This window comes from Archocentrus centrarchus, chromosome 7 (genome assembly GCF_007364275.1).
Source record: "Archocentrus centrarchus isolate MPI-CPG fArcCen1 chromosome 7, fArcCen1, whole genome shotgun sequence".
NCBI lineage: Eukaryota > Metazoa > Chordata > Actinopteri > Cichliformes > Cichlidae > Archocentrus > Archocentrus centrarchus.
This window is the reverse complement of record NC_044352.1, coordinates 37,214,776-37,235,819: the sequence shown is the minus strand read 5'-3', so window position 1 is coordinate 37,235,819 and position 21,044 is coordinate 37,214,776. Positions and strand designations below refer to the sequence as shown.

Below are 21,044 nucleotides of genomic sequence, written 5' to 3'. Positions count from 1 at the left end.
CCTTTTCGTTTTAATAGTTTAAAAAGGTTAATTTTCAGTCCATTTTTTAAATTTTACCTCGCACACCGATAGGTTATGTTTTTGGTTACATTGGTCTGTCTGTCAGCAGGATAACTCGGAAAATTAAGAACGAATTTCAATGAAAATTTCTGGAATTGTTGGGGGTGGGACAAAGAACTGATTCAATTTCGGTGGTGATCCAAGATTTTGTAAAAGGGTTTTTTATCAGGAGAGGTATCTGCCCTACTGAGTGCCTTTCTAGTTTTTAGCGTTAGTTTGAGCATTTTTATTAATGTTATGTAAGGAGTACAGTAGACATCGCCTAAGTCGAAGTTGCACAAATCAGATTTTTGCTCTAGTCAGATGGTTTCTGTAGGTCCCTACTGTTCCTGACATTAATTCAAATAAAATCATCTGCTAAATCGGATCATACAAGTCAGATTTTCGCCTACCTCAGATGAAAAATATGGTCCCATTGTAATGTATCTCCAGTTAAATGTGATCGCATAAGTCAGATGATGATCTACCCAAACTCCATGCATCGACTCGTTCATGCGCAGCTACACACAATAACAACACCTGGAGATCGATTGAGTGTTTACAGTATACAGTCATGTGACGTCTGGATTGGCTGCACTGGGCGAATCAATTCAGTTCACCGGAGGCAATCACGGGAAGTGCAGGAGGCAAGCGTAAGCTACAAACTCACACATATGAGCAGAAAAACGAGATTATATGAAGCAGAAAGCCACTGCTGCGATATTACACCCCAAACTGACCCCAAAGAATCTGATTTTAAACATAAGACGGATTTCTTACAAGTCAGATAAAATTCCATGTGCCATCTGAATCCGACTTAGACAATTTGTACTGTATTTGTCAAAGATTTAAAAAGCTCAGAATAGACAAACTTACCACAAATCATAGTCTGAATAAAGAGATGCACCTAATTTAACCACATTGGCAAAGACTAAAAATATGGACATTTCCTGTTTAATTTAGTTATTTTTATAACAACACAATATTGTTTCAGTTAGTTTTCATCTTTTCCATTTGTCTAGTTTTCCTTTTATTTCAGTTAAAAATGGGTTTTCACACCTTGTTATATTTTTTTAGTTGAGTTTTATTCAACTATAAGAACCTTCATCCTTCACATATACACCAAGAGAACAGCACACACATGAATGCTTGAATCCTAGTGAGGGGTTAAAGTTAATCACCTTTAACACTGGTGAGGGAACAGTTCATGGGAATCATCTATTCCAGCATGTCAGTGCCCCATCCATGAGATACAGGGGCTCCCTGAATGGTTCGATGAGTATGAAAGCAAAGTGAATCATATGCTATGGTTTTTACAGTTACCTGAACTCAAGACAACTGAACACCTGTGCAAATTTTGGACCATCATGCACTCTCCACAACCATCACCACAGGAATACGTTTTGGAAGAATTGTTCCAGAGTATACATATTTTAGTGGGCTTCAGATATTACACTGACAATGTCCATTGTACTAGTGCATGTCAAAAACTTAGAATACAGTGAAAAAGTCCATTCATTTGAAAAGACACACTTTCATTTATTCCAGCTTTTCTCAGACTTTTTCTGGCATACCCAACTACTGAGCCATCAAACACATGGAAGTTATGAAACAACTGAAGCCACAAGATTTGTAGCTTTGGTAGTTTTGTGGCTTCAGTAGTTTGTGGCTTGAGTAGTTTTGTGTCTTCAGTAGTTTTGTGTCTTCAGTAGTTTTGTGGTTTCAGTAGCCTGTGGCTTCAGTAGTTTGTGGCTTCAGTAGTCTGTGGATTCAGTAGTTTGTGGCTTCAGTAGTTTGTGGTTTCAGTAGTCTGTGGCTTCAGTAGTTTGTGGCTTCAGTAGTCTGTGGATTCAGTAGTTTTGTGTCTTCAGTAGTCTGTGGCTTCAGTAGTTTGTGGTTTCAGTAGTTTTGAGGATTCCGTAGTTTTGTGGCTTCAGTAGTTTTGTGGTTTCAGTAGTTTGTGGTTTCAGTAGTTTTTAGGATTCAGTAGTTTTGTGGCTTCAGTAGTTTTGTGGTTTCAGTAGTTTTGTGGTTTCAGTAGTCTGTGGCTTCAGTAGTTTGTGGCTTCAGTAGTCTGTGGCTTCAGTAGTCTGTGGCTTCAGTAGTATGTGGCTTCAGTAGTCTGTGGCTTCAGTAGTTTGTGGCTTCAGTAGTTTTGTGGTTTCAGTAGTTTGTGGCTTCGGTAGTTTGTGGCTTCAGCAGTTTTGTGGTTTCTGTAGTTTGTGGCTTCAGTAGTCTGTGGCTTCAGTAGTTTGTGGCTTCAGTAATTTTGTGGTTTCAGTAGTTTGTGGCTTCGGTAGTTTGTGGCTTCAGCAGTTTTGTGGTTTCAGTAGTTTGTGGCTTCAGTAGTATGTGGCTTCAGTAGTTTGTGGCTTCAGTAATTTTGTGGTTTCAGTAGTTTGTGGTTTCAGTAGTTTGTGGTTTCAGTAGTTTTGTGGATTCAGTAGTTTTGTGGCTTTAGTAGTTTGTGGATTCAGTAGTTTTGTGGCTTCAGTAGTTTTGTGGCTTCAGTAGTTTTGTGGTTTAAGTAGTTTTGTGTCTTCAGTAGTTTGTGGCTTGAGTAGTTTTGTGTCTTCAGTAGTTTTGTGGCTTCAGTAGTTTGTGGTTTCAGTAGTCTGTGGCTTCAGTAGTCTGTGGATTCAGTATTTTTGTGTCTTCAGTAGTCTGTGGCTTCAGTAGTTTGTGGCTTCAGTAGTTTTGAGGATTCAGTAGTTTTGTGGTTTCAGTAGTTTGTGGATTCAGTAGTTTTGCTGTTTCAGTAGTTTGTGGTTTCAGTAGTTTTGAGGATTCAGTAGTTTTGTGGCTTCAGTAGTTTGTGGCTTCAGTCGTTTTGTGGTTTCAGTAGTTTGTGGTTTCAGTAGTTTGTGGCTTCAGTAGTCTGTGGCTTCAGTAGTTTGTGGCTTCAGTAGTTTTGTGGTTTCAGTAGTTTGTGGTTTCAGTAGTTTGTGGTTTCAGTAGTTTTGTGGATTCAGTAGTTTTGTGGCTTTAGTAGTTTGTGGCTTCAGTAGTTTGTGGCTTCAGTAGTTTGTGGCTTCAGTAGTTTGTGGATTCAGTAGTTTTGTGGCTTCAGTAGTTTGTGGTTTAAGTAGTTTGTGGCGTCAGCAGTGCATGTTGTGGTGCAAATGGCTGGACTTGATATCTGATTGTTTCTCTAACCTTTTTTGCTACTGGTGTCAGTTGGCGTTGTTGGTCTGACTCCTCTTGAATCCACCCCTGGGTGGAGTTTCTTCATGGTACCATCCTTTCTGCATCTGGTAATCCAAGTGTTGGTATATCAAGGTTGGAGATTGCAACTGTTCTGTGCCAGACTGTCATCAGCATTATGGTGAGCATTAGTCTGCCTCTGTCACCTGTTGCTTGCAAACATCTGCATGTATTAATCCTCTCCTGGTTGTGTTGCTGCGTGCTGCCTCAGAAACACACTTACCTGTTGGCTGTGGGAACCTCCAGCCTAATTTTCCTGCTTCTTCACCTGTTCTCTGTAACCTGTCATAGGAAGGACTTCCCTGCTCATCTGCCTGCCCACTTTCCACTTTCCACCTGTCACCTTCACCACCTTTTGGATTACTGCCAGCTGCTCACATGCGTCCGCTCTTCAACAACTCAAGTAAGACGTCCCCTCCCATCCTCCGCTCACCCCAACCAGTTGCAGCAGATGACTGCCCCTCCCTTAGCCTGGTTCTGCCGGAGGTTTCTTTATGTTAAAAGGGAGTTTTTCCTTCCCACTGTTGCGAAGTACTTGCTCATAAGGGGTCGTTTTGATTGTTGGGCTTTCTCTGTATTCCTGTAGGGTCTTTACCTTACAATATAAAGCACTTTGAGGTGACTGTTGTGATTTGGCGCTATATAAATGATACTGAATGATAAAGTTCCCCTGTGCAAACAATATTCTCCATTTGGACTCCAGCTAACTCATTATCGCCTCTTTGGCAGAGTTCCCATGTGTGAACCAGTAGTGCTACAGAAACTCTCCACCTCTAACCCACTATTAGAAACCCATTCACTCTGTCAATAAACTCTTTAAATTGGTACTTGAGTCCTCTCCGTGTGTCCTCTTTTGCCAAACTATAACACCACACAGTTTTCACCAATCACTAACTCCAAGGAAGGATCCAAATTCAATTTTAGTAAAATAAAATCAGAAAATAAAGTCTTGATTTTTTTCTTTTTCTTTTCTTTTTTTTTTGGGGGGGGGGTGGGGGTACTTGTACAAATTATATTTATTTTACTTATCTTCACTCCACATCTTTCCCTTACTCGCCTATGCCCCACATGCAGTAGCTTTATTCCCTACCAGTGGGATCTGCTCCACAGTTTGAGAATTTCTGATTTATTGGACATTCATTACACATAAAGCCTTTTTTCTTTAAATTTGATTATCGCTTGGAGCTCATGAAAATTAGAAATCCATTATCTCAAATTATTTCCTAAGATCAATCAAAAAAGGATGTACAGTACAGAAATATCCAACTCTGAAAAGGATGTTCATTTATGTACTCATTGCTTGGTTGGGGCTCCTTTATCTTGAATTACTAAATAAGTGATCAGCTTGAGATTATTTTTATTCAAATCAAATAAAAGATTTTTAATGATATGCTGTTTTTTTTAGACACACTAGTATATTCTGCCTGAGCGCTCTGCAGGGTAAGTACTGCATCTTCAAGTTAACAAGTCCAGTTTTCCTATACTTCTGAAGAATGTACCATCTAAATAGACCAGTTGTCACATGGTGTATATGCTGTGAACAACAAGAGGCATTTTCCTGCAGTACTGCGGTCATAAAGGGATCATAAAGGGATAGATATGCTAAGCAGCAACGATCAGGTAGGCTTTGGCATTTAAATGATGCTCAACTGATACTAAGGGGCCCAAGATGTGCCAAGAAAATATCCCCCACACCATTACACCAGCACCTGCTGCCTTAACTTTTGATATAAGGCAGGAGGGATCAATATGTTCATGTTATTCATGTTGCAGCAGAACTCGAGACTCACCAGAGCAGGTAATGTTTTTCCAGTCATCTGTTGTCCAATTTTGGTGAGCTTATGTGAACTATAGCCTTAATTTTCTTGTTCTTACCTGAGAGGAGTGGCACCCAGTGTGGTCTTCTGCTGCTGCAGCCCATCTGTTTCAAGATTTGGTATGTTTGGCACTCAGAGATGCTCTTCTGTATATTTTGGTTGTAATGAGTTGTTATTTGAGTTACTGCTGCCTGCTTGTCAGCTTGAAGCAGACTGGTCATTCTCCTCTGACCTGTGGCATCATCAAGGCATTTTCACCCAGAAAACTGCTTCTCTGGGTGAAACCCTGGAGATGGTTGTTGTTGATCAGCAGTTTCTGAAACACTCACACCAGCCCATCTGGTACCAACAACCATGCCACATTCAGCCACTTAAATCCCATTTCTTCCTCATTCTGATGCTCAATATGATCTTCAGGAGGTCATCTTGATCATATCTACATGCCTAAGTTACTGCCATGTGATTGGCTAATTAGATATTTGGGTTAATAAGCACTTGAACAGGTATACCTAATGAAGTGGCCAGCGAGTGCATATGCACAGCAGTGAGGAACATCCTTCACAGACAACTGTGTACATATACTTGTGAGGTACAGTGCTGTGCAAAGGTCTTGAGCCACCTGTCATTTCTTAATATTTTGCTTCAAAGTTTTTTCGCTTCTTTTAGTCCAGTCCTTGCACCTGACAATTTTCAGGGCAATGTTTTTTTTTGTTTTGTTTTTTGTCTTTTAAGCCACTTAACACTGAAGTATGAAAAGGCATCTAACTCAAGGGATGAACCAGTGTTATGTCTATACATAACAGACAACTTATAAAAGCACCCATTTTAAATTGTATCTATAGGCACCGTGCAGCACTATCTGGAAAGCATCTGATTGGCATTGGCTTCATTTTTCAGGTCAATTATCCCAAACACACTGCATACTAAGTAAACACTATCAGTCATGGATTGGCCTCCTCAGAGCCCGGACTTCAACAATATTGAAGCAGTGTAGGATCACCTTGACAGAGAACAGAACATAAGGCAGCCAACATCCAAAGAAGAGTTTTGAAGCACCTTCAGAAAGCCTGGAGAACTGTTGCTCAAGATCATTAAAAAAAAAAAAAGAAAAGTCTGGCTCCTTGGAAGCAAAATATAAAAATGGAAGCTGACTTAAGACTTTTGCACAGTACTGTGTATGTACAGTATTCTGAAGTGCAACAAAGGTCTGGGTATCATGTTCCACAATTGTCTTGGCTCCTGGTGCATTCACGCATATCTGTTATTTGAGGCAGCTAATGTGTGAAAAGAAAAGGCTCGACCTTCCTGGGTAATGCTATGAATTAAAGATTGCTCTGTTCTCACAGACTCCATCAGAGAGCTGCTTGAGCCTGTGCGTGTTCCGGGAACCGAAGGTGCGATCTAAACTCTGCAAACAGAGGGTCTGCATGCAGCATCTGTTTAATTGCACCGTCTGAAAGAGGAGGGCAGGGCTTGTTTTGTTGCATTCCTGCGGACGGTTTGACCTTTGACCTGGTTGTTGCATTCCAGAGAGGCTTGTCCTGCAGCAGCCTGCGTTCACACGGCTCCTCTGCCAGAAAGACGATGTGTGTGTCGAGCTAATTGAGACGAGGCGTCGGACAGAGCAGTGATTCAGAGAGACTCGTAGACACCGCACCGCTGACCCGAGCTAAAGGGACGGTCTTGTTTGGTATCTACAGTTATCCTACAGCGTAGTTAGCACTGTTGCTAAACGGCTAAACCGCCATCGTATTTTGAGGTTGCTTTGTAGACACAGCGACTAGCCGCAGACAGCAGCGCAGAGGAAATGAAGGACAAACAAAAGAGAAAGAAGGAGCGGACCTGGGCTGAGGCGGCTCGTATGGTAAAAGCACTGTTTTTTAATTCCTTTATCTGCATGCGAAATTTTTAGGGTTTGATGTGGTTTGATGGGTCCAGATGTGTGTTTGGATTCTGCTCACGACTCCAGCCTGTTTGTGCCGTAAGAGCAGCTCGCTATTAGTCTGTGACGCTAACCCACCGACCCACAAAAAGCCACGAAGGTCGCGTTTGGTGTAAATGGAGCAGAGTGGGTACATTTTCCATTTTTTGCATTTCTTTCTGCTGCTGATATCAAAAGCTACGTGACGCAGTATGCTAACCCTGGCTAGCACGCTAACATCCACCTCTCCTGTTTTGAGCTCTTTGTTTGCTAGGCAGCTAGCTTGCTAGCTTTACGCTTGTTACCATTCTAGCAACCTGAGTTAAAAAACCAAAGCCATATAAAAACGCGGACTCTGCGGCTGGTTTACGGACTTTATGTAAGGACACATCACTGAATTTGTTAAACCCGCACCGTTAACGGAGCACACATTTTGGTCTAATGCCGTAAATGTTGTTGACCATAATGCCGCTAACGCTAGCAAAGCTAACAGCTAAGGTTAACCACTAACAGAGTCGTAATGAATCTGCAGCGGTGCTCAGTGTGCGCCGACAAAACACGAGTCGGCCGGTAAAACCGTCTGAAAGGCTGCTAGAAGCAGCGTGAGTATACCGAACAGAAGCCACATGAAACCGCTGCAAACACGTTCAGCACTACCAAGCTCGGGGCCGGGGCTGTTAGGGGGTCGTAACAAACGAACATTAAACAATTAAAATGCTCGGCTGGGAAACGGGCTGCATGGCAGAGAAGCAGATTCAGGATTGTAGATTAGCGGTCAGGCTCAGACCGTGTGAGGAGAATGGCTCCACTAGCTGTGTTTGGGCCAGCTAGGCCCCTACTTTCTACTCTCATAGCCGGAACATAACATGTGGTGGGCAAAACATTAAAAACAGCACACTCAATGCTGAATGAAGTCCATTTCACCACTACTGCAAACTGAAATATGTCTATAGCATGGGTATTTAATTAACACTAAGGGAGGTCCAGTAAGAGGAAAATGTCCTCAAACAAAGGCCCAGAGTGTCATGAAGTCCCACATGCACAGTTATCCAGTGTAACATATTTTGAAGTAGCCTAACAGTGTCTGGACAAAGTCAACAACTGGCTGTCAAGTAAAACAAAGAAAGTACAATTCAACAGTAAAAATGTTTTACCCTCCAGGTCATGGAGGGTATGCCTATAAGAAAATAATACTTAAATGTTCCTTACTCATTTCAAGTAAAATAAGGTTTGCATTCAAAAGGCTTTTGAAAAAGTTTTCTTCAAATAAAGTGCTTAATTTGAAAACATTATGAAATGGTGTAATTTGAGGTTACCCTTCTTTTAGTTAAAGGTTTAGTGTGTAAAATCTCACCACTAGATGTCAGTAGATTATAGTCAGCTGAATTCTGTTTTCTTACTCCTCCTAAGTGCATAATGCTAGCTACGGTGGCCGCTGTAGGACAAACACCTCTGGCTGCCGTTCATCTGCAGTGAGTGTAGGCTGTGAGTTGGCTGTTTACCTCAGCTGGTGTCCACGTCTGTTTAATCTGGGGAAGGCTGTAAAAATTTGTGAATTGAGTCCGTTACGAGTGGATGAGTGAGTGAAGCTCACTGCTGTCTGATGACAGTGATACTGATGTGAGTTGTTGAGGATATGCGGAACGTTTCTCTTGGTAAGCACTGCTGTTTTTGCTGCTGTTAGCCGGCGTTTGTGAAAATGTCTTTGAAGTGGATCGAACATTGTTGGACTCAGACACTTGGCAAATAGAATCATATGATGTGAGAATGTAATCAAACTGTTTATCAGAGGGAAAATGTGATTTTTTTTAGGACACCCGAGCCTAAACTAAGCTGGCGTAACGTTAGCTTATAACCAGCTGCTGTTGTTTAGCAGTCTGGAGATGGGAGGGTCACATGTCTCATCTGTGGACAGTAAGTAATTATGACAATATCAGAAATAAATAAGCACATTTTCATGTGTTCAGGAGATGAAGGTGAGGAGGAAGCAGGTGACATTTTATCCAGATGCTGGTCATTTCATCACGTTTTCATTTTTCAGTGATGTGGACCTCTTCTCCAATGATTAAAAGACAAACAAAAAAAACATAGGTATGATCCTTCATGTCTTGAGTCTGAAGGTGCAGACACAAATTAAAATTTGCCTCCATGGTACATGAAGTCCTACGAGTCCTCTTCTCTGCCTTTGGCGTACTACATGGATCTCTAGTCATGTAAAATGCGATTAGGCAGAACGGTGAAGTCCATCTCAGCCACTGTATTCAAGATGGTTGGCCAACATGGTGGCTTACACAAATTGGCCCTATTCCTATGTATTTTTAATGGCTCAATTCTAAGTTTATGAGTCTGCAGTTTATTGGAAGATGTAATTACACACTAATCAATGTACATTTGAGTACAAAGTTCTTTTTTCTAGTAAATAAGCTCAAAAACAACTGCCTGTACCTCTAACTACTCTTCACATATAAACCATCTCAGCTTCAACCCCTGTCTGTTTTCCTGACTTACTTCATCAGACTTCTGTATCTTGTCATCTTGTGGAGTTTTCTGTTTTCACACATGCGCTGAATAATTTCTGAGTAAAATCATGTGAAATCAGTTACAGTGCATGCTGTTTCCTGTGTGCATACACTATATTGCCAGGACTATTTGCTTGACTGACTTGAGGTTCAACTCTTCTGGGAAGTCTTTCCACAGGTTTAGGAGTGTTTATGGGAATTTCTGACCATTCTTCCAGAAGCACATCTGTGAGGTCAGACACTGATGTTGGAGAGAAGGCCTGGCTCACAGTCTCCACTCTAATCCATCCCAAAGGTGTTCTATCAGGCTGAGGTCAGGACTCTGTGCAGGCCAGTCAAGTTCTTCCACACCAAACTGGCTCATCCATGTCTTTATGGAGCTGCTTTGTGCTCTGGTGTGCAGTCATGTTGGAACAGGAAGGGGCCATCCCCAAACTGTTCCCACAGAGTTGGGAGCATGAAATTGTCCCAAATGTCTTTGTATGCTGAAGCATTAAGAGTTCCTTTCACTGGAAAGAAGGGGCCGAGCAAAACACCCCCACACCATAACCCCCCCTCCATCAAACTTTACACTTGGCACAATGCAGTCAGACACGTACCATTCCCCTGGCAACGACCACTCAGCATCCAGATCACTGAATCCAGGTGTTCCAGTCACTTCCACAGGTGTATAAACCAGCACCTAGGCATGCAGACGGCTTCTACAAACATCAGTGAAAGAATGGGTCGCTCTCAGGAGCTCAGTGACTTCCAGCGTGGTACCGTGATCGGATGATACCTGTGCAACAAGTCCAGTCCTGAAATTTCCTCGCTACTAAATATTCCACAGTCAGCTGTTAGTGGGATCAGGGTTCAGGGCCAGGCCTTCTCTCCAGCATCAGTGTCTGACCTCACAGATGTGCTTCTGTGAGGTCAGGTATTACCCCACTGATGGGGTGCTGGTGCCAGTATTTGAACCGTTTGGCGGTTTTTCCACCGCGAACACACTCGGTGCTCGGCCAAAAAACGGGTTCAACTCCGGCACCGCAAGCTAGTTGGTCTCGAAACAAGCACGCGTGACGAAAGCGGCAGAGGGGCGTGACTCTGCTGTCTCAACATCAAGTTTTCTACCATATTACATGTGTATTAAATGAGAAAAGCGATTGAATTAGGTTGGGCTCTAAGCTGTGAATTAGGTTGGGCTCTAAGCTGTGAATTAGGTTGGGCTCTAAGCTGTGAATTAGGTTGGGCTCTAAGCTGTGAATTAGGTTGGGCTCTAAGCTGTGAATTAGGTTGGGCTCTAAGGCTGAACTTGCTGCTTTGTATCAGTTCATATCACAGATAAAAGGACACAAAGTGCGTACTTGTCGTCTTGCTCTAATCGCTGTCTGTGTTTCCCTCTGTGCTGCACACACAGACTACTGCAGTAGTTTGGTTTGGACCCTAAAAGGTATTTGCAGCACAGAAAGGGGAGCGTGTTCTCCCACGTTTGTGCGCTTCGGCTTCCGTGTCCAGACGAGGACCCGCCCACACTCATACGTAAAGGAGCAGTTCACAGAAACGCGGGCCTGTTCTTAATTGTTTTGCCGGTTCACTGAAACCCACACCAGCACTGGCACGAGCACCGGCACCTCAGTGGTGGAAAAGTAGCAACAGAGGTGTTCCTGTGTTTAAACCGAGTGCTGTGTTGAAGCTTTGTGGCTGTTTTTGTCCTCATCCTGTCTGGAGATGCACCGTTCTGTCGAGGTGTGGCCGTTTAGCCCTTTCATGCATAGTGGTCACTACAGTGGACAGCTGTTCAAAGCAGTTCTCTTGTATATGCCTGTGTTTTGTTGTTATAGTTGCACATCAGTCAACACAGTGGATGCTTGTGCATCATCCCATACGCTGCTACCGATTGGTCAGTCATGGGGAGTTTTTTTATTTTTAGTTATTTGAATGTAATTAACAGAATCAGGATTAGTCAGTATTAGCAGTAGTGATCTGAGGATGCAATATCATTTTCTGTTATTGGTGTGTTAAATACATATTTCTCTAGTTGAAAAGTTAAATGCGTGGTGTCCAGGTGAGTGGACATATTTGTAACTCCATGAAAAAATAGGTTCATAAACAAAATTTTAATTGCATTTTTTTTCTTGCCTAAAGAGAAATAAAAACATTCAGAAAAAAAAAAATCTTGACTGAGGTTCTCATAATTCATACATGAGCCTATTCGATTCTGTGCTTGTCTGCAGGACTAGTCCAGAAGTGTGGATATGGGTCATTGCCATATAGACCACAACAATTGTTTTTGTTAGGGCTGCACAGTTATGGACAAAAGGATTGTCACAATTGTTTTGATCAATATTGAGGTCACAATTATTCATTGATTTTCAGTGGTGCAAATGTTTTTGTGTCACTAAAGCCTTCATTCTTGTTAATGAAAACATTTTTGCAGACATATAGGGTTTTAGCACCTGACCCAAATATATCTAAAAGAAGCAAAATCTACCATCTTTCACTCAGCTCAGTGTACCTGGTACAACTTACTCAACAGCTGAGAGGTCACTCTCTCCTCTTCTGCTGCTCAGGTTCTTCCATGTTGGAAAAATAGTGGTGCAAGGGGAAAACATGTCTTTTGTCCAGTGTGTGATTATCCTGAAGCCTTCGTTACTCATGTTTATTGGACGCTTATCTTTGGGAAACAACCAAAATTTCTAAACATCAGTGAAGATTGAATATCTTAGTAAAAAGTAATTGTCCAATGCCAGAAACAAGGGAAATGATATTCAGGCGAAATATTTGCATCCTGAAGTATCTGCGTCCAAGTAAAAGAAAATTGCCTTAAATTCATTGAGACCACTTCCTTAAGTTCTTGATTCTGCAGCTGATTCCAGGAGGAAGGAGCAACAAATCTGAACGCTCTTTTTCCAGAGTCAGTTGGAACTTTTGGGATAGAGAGAAGGAATGACTGTTGGGATCTAAGACAATAGCTTCTTTCACTTTTCTTAAGTGTGAGAGTCAGTAAGATGGGAGCAAATTAGCCTTATAAATAAGAATATACCAGTGGTAGAGTCTACGACACGGATTGTTCAACCCAAGCATACAATGCACAGTGGTGTGTAAGAGGTTTAAAGTTTGTGATGAATCTCAGTGCTCCATGATAGACATATCGTTAGCCACACAGCATAATTGTCTAAGTCGTATTTTGGCCAAACTGAGATATCTGCCTCCCTCTACTTTGCTAACACTGTAGATTCACCCTGCAGTATTGCCTATTGTCTCAAAATGAGTTGGGCAATTATGCTGTGAGGTTAATAATATATAAGCATTATGAGGGTGCATGCATATTTAAAACACATCACCATAATCGTGCACACATAAAAGTATGTTTCTTGCCTTAAACGATAGACAAGACTTTCTTCTGAAATGAAAGCTCAGTTTGTTTCTTTCATCGGTTGCTGGTGGTAAAGAGAGCAAGTCTCTGAAATATTGATATTGAGATAATAACTCAGTCTCAGAGGCCTGAACTGTCATAGTACGTGAAAAATTCAGTGGTTTAGATTTTGTATTTGAGATCACAAGTTTAGTTTTCTCAGCATCAGTGTTTGTAAGGGTGGATTTTAATATTTTCCTTTCAAGGTTTGAAAAGTGCTTGAATTTTGAATATAATGCTTGATCTTGTAACCACTTTTTTTTTTTTAAATAAAAAAATAATCTGATTGAATAGTTTGCTTATGAAACGGAGAAACAAAATGAGTCGGAAAGTCTAAAATGAAAATTCCTCCGCCTGGGCCTGACCTGCACGTGTGTTTGTGACCCTGCCCCTCCCCCGAAGACAGAGCATCGCTGTTTTAATGAGTGTTGGCTGGAAAACTGCAAATTCCTGCCTCTGTCCAGAAGTTCAAATAAGGCTTCAAATTAAATCAAAAAGATTTTTCTGTGCAAAACAGCTGAAAAGTTTCCTGAAGATTCAGTTCATGCAGAGGTTTATTATTCAGAATGAAGGCTGATATTAATGTGAGAAAAACAAATAGGAGCCATTGTAGCTGCTCCTGTTGTCCTTCAGCTAACATCACTGATGGCGCTCAGCAAACATCATCCATGAGAGCTTGTTTCTGACAGGTAAACTAACAGAAACATTACTGTACAAACATTAAGCCTATGACAGCAGCGATTACCGCTGAAGCACCCGTTAATTGTGCTTCAGAGGGAAAGCTCTGCTCTGCATTCAGCTTTATTTTGGTTTCTGTCAAACGCTCCCACACCTTTGTCTCATTTTCTTTATTTTTGTCCATCCTCCTCTCTGCTCCACCATCGTTATGCTGTTCATGTTACTTTCTTCTTCGTTAGTATTGTTGTTATTGGCAGACAATGGAGGCAATACTGCCCCCATGTCTTCCTGTAGTGTATTGCAGCTACAAAGATGGATGGATGGGTTTAAAAATACGTGTCAATGTTAAAATTCCACAGCGGTTAATTTTTGTAGTTGACGTCATCGATTACGTTGATGAACCGTTGCAGCCCTAGTACCAAACACAGTGAAAGCATCCTGACTTTAAAAACAAACTGCCCCGCTGTTCTAAAAAGTAGTTTCTGATGCGTGTTTTTCATCTGTGGAATGTTCACAACAACCATCCTCTGAATTTACCACATTTTCAGGGTCAGATGAGGATTCCTCCAAGTTTGTGGAGGGCGGAGGTGCTGTGTGTGGAGGGAGCATTTTAGTTCCTCCTCTTGAACTCATCATGTCTGTTCTTCCTTCATGAATGTATTTCCTCAGAAGCCTCAGACTCACCTGTGATTTCATTGGGTCTGAATTAACCCTGAATGAATGAGCAGAAATGTGCCCCAGACCTGCAGACTCAGGAGCAATAATGAATGATCTCGTTTTCGAAACACAAACATCAATAAACCGTCACTATATACATATACACATGCTATTGAGTGTGTTGTCACGTGACTCCGCCCTGTCAGGTCTGTGACACGGAAACATCATGGAGGAAAAGGCAGAGACCGAGCTGACTGCGCAGCTGGAGCAGTTTGTCCTAAGTAGCAGTGCCGTGTCCATGTGGACACATTTTTGACTTTGATAAAAACCTCAAATAAACTGAAAACTGCTCAAAAAATAGTTTGAGCCACCAAAAGGTAATAAAACCATTTTGTTCAGAGCCCAATCATATTACTAAAAAAATATCCCAGCTTTGATATTGGAGAATATTTACAGTACAAACCTGGTGAACTATGAGGGCAGGAGCCAAAAAAGTGTGAGGAGTAATAATAATAGTCATAATTGGTCATTAATCAAAATTGGGGGAAAAAAGTTCAGTTAATCGTGATTGTGATTCGAGGTGATATCCTCATTCTGATGAGTATTTTTGTCACACTTGGATCTGTTTTGTTCAGCAGCGTGATGACAACACCTGGATTTTGTTTTGTTGTATATGCTGATTACACTGCAGTTATGCCCTCAGGTATGTTTTCCTAACTGTTGTCTGTTTGCTTAAATGTTTTCCAGGTTTTAGAGAACTTTTCAGATGCACCCATGACTCCCAAACAAATCCTGCATGTCATCCAGACCAAGGGGCTGAAGGAAATGCGGTCAGAGACACACACACACACACACACACACACACACACACACACACACACACACACACACACACACACACACACACACACACAGCTGAGAATAAGAGAGTATCATGCTAAAATGATTGTAGTGTATGCATGTACACAATATTGCCTGTAGTATTCACTCACCAGGTGTTCACAGGTGGCCACAGGTGTTTGTCCATTAATTACTCTGATTGCATCATTAGTTATAAGTATGACTCATAAAGGGTTACAGTTACAACTATCTGCTGTCAGATAAACAGTTTTACACTTTTAGTTTGATGTTGTATTTTTTATACTTTTTTGAATATCTGTTCTATTTTTGAAGGCAGTGAACTGATGAACTGTTTATAACTGAGGTTTTTTTTCCTTCCCCTTCGACATGGACTATTTGCTGCTGCTGACATAAGCAGGAGGTAAGTTGTACATTATATTTTATTATTCATGTCCAGTTATTATTATCTCCTGGGACTGTGCTGGGAGATGCAGCAACAGCACGTATGGATGTGGCAGCCTGAACGGGCCACAGTTACTGTTTGATGCTGCTAGTAAGAAGGACACCAGCAAAGAGCACTAGAGGAAGATCTGTGACAGGGAGAGCCCCGCTGTATGACTGCTGCTTTTTTTGGGGGGGGGGGGGGGCTACTCTGATGCTCCTGTTGTCACTTTGATTTGCACCAAAGCAGATGAACTGGTTCATAATGTTTTATGCGTCCTAACTGACTGATATCCTGATGTTTAACTGTTATCCTGTGGTGATCGAGTGTTCTCTTCATTTTCTTTGAGCAGAGAAATAAAACTTTCAGCTCTTTAGAACCATAGGTTCCACTTTGAAAGGAGGGAACCTTGCAAGGATCTAAATCTAGATTTCTATGGGCCAGTTCCTGCAACTTGTCTTTAGACATAAATTTGACTTTCTGACTTTAGACTAACATGTGACTGTAACTCTGTGTGTGTGTGTGTGTGTGCACGCGCGTGTGTGTGTGTGTGTGTGTGTGTGTGTGTGTGTGTGTGTGTGTGTGTGTGTGTGTGTGTGTGTGTGTGTGTGTGTGTGTGTGCGCGCAGTGGAACAGCTCCTTTGGCCTGTCTGGTCACCATGCTGCACTCCCAAGTGAGAGGAGATCGAGTGAAGAACAGCATCTTCTTCAAGCTGCCTGGACGAATGAGCCTTTTTACTCTCAAGGTACTCACTCCAAGTTCCAAAGATATTCTCCCAAATCCTCTGATGCACCTACTCAACATAAACTCCCAGCTTGCATTGTGTATATTTACTGGGTATTCAGTCTTTGCTTCTTACTAAGTACTGCAGTAGTAGTAGTAGTAGTAGTAGCCCTTGAAGAGTTCCACTTATTTTCTAAGCAGTCTTGTATTCATAGTCATTTTATCATCCAGTGCAGCATGGAAACCAAGGATAGCCAGCAACGACAAAAATTAAACCATGACCGGATCTTTTGATTATTTTGAATGTTTCATTGTAGTTTTACATTATACCTGTAGAGAATACCCATCTGCATACTCTATACTGTTTACTCTGTAGAAGAACGCCCTCCAGTGGACAAAGGCAACCTCAGAGTCAGAGACACCATCAGAGCCAGCTGGCGCCACAACACCCCCAGCTTCAAGCAGCAGCGCCCCGGCGGCAGGCTCGGCCGTTGCCCCGGTCGGCCCCACGGAGGCCACGGAGCAGGAGAGCTGCGACTCCACTGAGACTACTGCTGCTGCCAGTGTAGACAATGATGGTAACATTAAACCACATGCTGGTCACCTCAAATTCTGCTTACCACATCCCTCACCAAACGTGTCCTTTCATACTGAGAGATGGCATCAGGAGCTGAAACGGCAGATGAGCTTCTCTCATTCAACACAGCAGTTTCTTCATTACTGTGTAGTGAATGGTCAAAGGTGATGATTCTAATCACATGGAGGGACTGTAGCTGCTGGAGGGCTATTTTTCTTCTTGAAGATAGACAACAGGGCTCATCGTGGAGCTCTGAGTGCTTCCACGTCTTCCTGTCCTCTTATCAGTGTCATTGATTGTGGGGCGGGCAGCAGATAAGATGCTGTCCTGCATGAAGTAAATTCAAACATGACCGAAAACTGCCAATTAAAAAAGCATTTTCTTTCTCAAATATGTTTAAATTAGGGGTGGGACTCGATTAAAAAAATTAATCGAATTAATTACAAGCTTTGTAATTAATTAATCGAAATTAATCGCATTTTAATCGCATTTCAATATTTGACATGAGAAATATTAATTTAAGTTTAGTTGATGAATGAATCAATATACATAAGCTTAAACTTCAAAATTTTGTTTATTTTCCCACCAGTCTACTACACAGACCAATGAAGGGTGGAAGTGCTCCTGTGATAAGCAAACTCCTGAAATTAAAGTTAAGCATCATAACTGGATAGTTTTATTCAACATTAATGTCTCACTTGTTATAGTTGGAAATTAATCATTCTCTCAGCTGTATTCCTTGATGTTGAAATGTGTTACGCTTGTTTTAACAGCTTATTTTGAATTAAAGACTTAAAATGAAACCACAAAAAGGAGAAAAAGTTCGTTCCTTTAACCAGCTGCTTTTACACAGCTGTGCTTCGCACTCAGGGTTGCTAGGCGACATGAGCTACGCAGAGGTGACGGCAGCTGATATTAAGGCTAGCCGCTCACTTCCGGCCTTTGCAGTCTTCGTGGGCTACGAAAGACGTGAGCCGGGTCCTTCGCAGGATGCGGCCCCTAATTTGGACATTGTGCGTCGATATAATCTGTATGCCGGGAACTCGCGCACTGAGAAACGTTCCACGGTGCAAAGTGCGATTAAAATGCGTTAAAATTTTTAACGCGTTAATTTCCCCGTAATTAATTAATCGAAATTAACGCGTTAAAGTCCCAGCCCTAGTTTAAACAGATAAAAATAGAAATCGTGTTTAAAAAAAGACATCCACACAGATTCTTAGGGAACCTTTATTTTCAGACCGTACAGTAAAAGTGATCAGAGGATCGGGATCATACGCTATACTGCCAGCAGTATTTGCTGGGCTGCGTTCACACACATATGAACTTGAGTACTGCAGTTACACGTGTTGCTGCAGACTTTGTCTCTATTTGGGCCAAAGTTATATTTGATATATCCTGATACACACTTCCTTTCCTGATCCTCATTATAAGGTTTTTTTTTTCTTTTTTTAAGTCATAGAAGGTATGTGATGCTGTACGACAGAGTAATGGGACAGGAGTGCAGAACTTGTCTTTTAAAGATTTATTCAGCATTAAAGTAATCAGGGACAGTTGGCAGTATTTCCATCCATGCACACAAAATAACTGCTGATAATTAATTCTGCATACTTTATTTTCCAAATTGTAAACATCCAGTTCAAAACAGCTGTTTTGTTGCTGCCACAGTGTAACTCGGTTTAACACAGTAACCTGAACTGTCCGTCAAAGTGACCGATCACATTAGGCTCCGCCCAAACTGCCACAAGTCAGTTGATGTGAGCGAGCAGATCTGTGCTCAGTTTCCCAAAAGAGCGTGAAACTGTAGCGGCGCACAAACCAGGCGCTGATGTGCGATGCTTCTTTGTTTGTGGCTGTTTTACGCACGCGGGTTGTTGAATTTAAGCACAAGGAATAAATACCTGCGCCTGCAAAATGAAATTATTTGGTCAGTTATGCTTTTCCTTGCTCATAAATGTAATTCCATAAGGAACTTTCAGGACTGGACTTGTTGCACAGGTATCATCCTATCACGGTACCACGCTGGAGTTCACTGAGCTCCTGAGAGCGAGGCATTCTTTCACTGATGTTTGTAGCAGCAGTCTGCATGCCTAGGTGCTGGTTTATACACCTGTGGAAGTGACTGGAACACCTGAATTCAATGATTTGGATGGTGAGTGAGTTTGTTAATGTGGTAACTGGAAAGCACTCTGACCTAGGAGGTTCAAATTCATGCCATAGATGCTTCTGCTAAAAATCTTAGATGAATTCAATTCTTGGCGGCCCTAACCTAAAGGTCAGAGGTCAAGTTTTCCTGAAAATCTTGTGAACGCAGTAACTGGAGAAAGATGCCACCTGGGATTTTCAAATTCACGCCATAGATGCTTCTCAGACAACTGAGTTCTTACCATAATACTGCCAATCACAGAACGTGACCGTATTCTCAGTGGTTTATATTTTTTTGTAATTTTAGCATTTCTTAGTCCTTGCTCTTACTTAGGCATTTGCAAGTCACCATGGCTCATATGCACCCCATTAAGATCCACTGAGACCTGTAATTATGTGTTCTAGTACAGGGGATTTGTGCCACCTAAAGACTCCACTGCCAGGAGGCTGAGGGGGAGCACTGGCAGTATTTTAGAGATATCGGAGCATTATTTAGAATACCAATGACTGCATGTATCCCTCTGCTCTTTAGCCTTAGTACTTTTACTGCTTTATGTATAAAGGTACAGTGGGGAAAATAATTATTTGATTCTCTTCTAAATTAGTAAGTTTGCTCACTTACAAAGAAATTCTCCAATTTTTATGGTAGTTTTGTTTTAATGGAGGGAGACAAAATATCAACTGAAAATCCAGAAAAAAAACACATTACATAAAAGTTATACATTGATTTGCTCATCACTGAGTGAAATTAGTATTTGATCCCCAAGCAAAACATGACTTAGTACATTTCTTGCAGTTGGTCATCCGGTTTGCACACGTCTCAGCAGGGATTTTGGCCGACTCTTCACAGAAACTCCAAATCCTTCAGGGTTCTTGGCTGCTGCTTGGTAACTCAAAGCTTCAGCTCCCTGCACAGATTTTCTAGAGGACTGCGATCTGGAGACTGGTTAGTCAGCTCCATGAACTTCATGTACTTCTTCTTTAGCCACTCCTTTGTATCCTTGGTGGTATGTTTTTGGTCACTGTCATGCTGGAAGACCCATCAATGACCCATCTTCAGTGTTCTGGCTGAAGGAAGGAGGTTCTTGTCTTTTTACGGTATTTTATGGTACATGGTTCCATCCATTGGCCCCTCAGTGTGGTGAAGTTGTCCTGTACCCTTAGCAGAAAAACAACCCCAAAGGAAAATGGTTCCACCTCTGTGCTTTACTGTGGGGATGGTGTTCTTTGGGTCATACTCAGCATTTCTCTTCCTCTGAAACACGGCGGGTGGAGTTCATCTGACCACAGCACTTTCTCCAGGCCTTCTCTGAATCATTTAGTTGTTCACTGGTAAACTTAAGATGAACCTGCAGGGTTCTAGCTAGTGCCCAATCGCCCGGTGCTGCACCGTCTGAGGTACCGTCATGCCGTGCTGAGAATTTCTGCAGTTAGCTACCGGAACGGGTGGCTATTGTCACAGTTAGCCAGTGGCACGGCCATTAGCACTAGCAACAGGCAATCGTTGGGTACCGAACAAATTTAGATCAAGGCTAGTAAGTCGGCAGAACCCGAGGCATCTGGTCTCCTGGTCAGTGTTACCATGCGATGTAGTGCCTCACCTCTGTTTGTTTTCCTGGAAATATTTTAATTACTTAAATAATATTTGTTCGTAATGTTTGGCGGGGTAGTTTTGGTTTCAGAGGAGATCTTATTGTTTTAAGCAATCAAAGGTGAGAAATGTATATTTGAGGGTCAAAGCAGTAACACTTCAGTATGCCTCAAAGAGCTACATGCCGGTAGGCTTGATTAATTAATAAATGTGCATAAGCTCTACTGACATAGCTGTACAAAGAGTCATGTTAAACGTAGGCTTTTATGTAGTCATTTAGAAGTACTTTATTTAAATATCAGTGGTCTTGACTAAAGGCAACAATGGTGTCATTCACACAGATTAAGCTGAAGTCTGTCAGTGTTGTTCTGTGTGGATGGAGGCCAGAACATTAGAAAGGCAGCTTTCATTTGGAGAGAAGCTGCTGTTTGATGATCTCTAAGATTTAAATAGTAAAAGTTTCTTTGCCTCTAAGTGCTGCCAATGACCTAAGGGTGTT

At 41.8% G+C, this 21,044-nt stretch overlaps 1 protein-coding gene across 1 annotated transcript in view; it reads left to right on the top strand.

The window, feature by feature from the left end:
• Positions 1 to 6,586: 6,586 nt before the first annotated feature.
• Positions 6,587 to 21,044, top strand: part of asxl1 (ASXL transcriptional regulator 1) — a 33,594-nt gene continuing 19,136 nt past the window's right edge. Inside the window, exons 1-4 of the mRNA XM_030733635.1 lie at positions 6,587 to 6,924; positions 14,977 to 15,060; positions 16,138 to 16,257; positions 16,612 to 16,813. Of these exons, the coding sequence (XP_030589495.1) occupies positions 6,868 to 6,924; positions 14,977 to 15,060; positions 16,138 to 16,257; positions 16,612 to 16,813 (463 nt within the window). The 5' untranslated portion in view covers positions 6,587 to 6,867. The remainder of the gene's footprint in view (positions 6,925 to 14,976; positions 15,061 to 16,137; positions 16,258 to 16,611; positions 16,814 to 21,044) is intronic.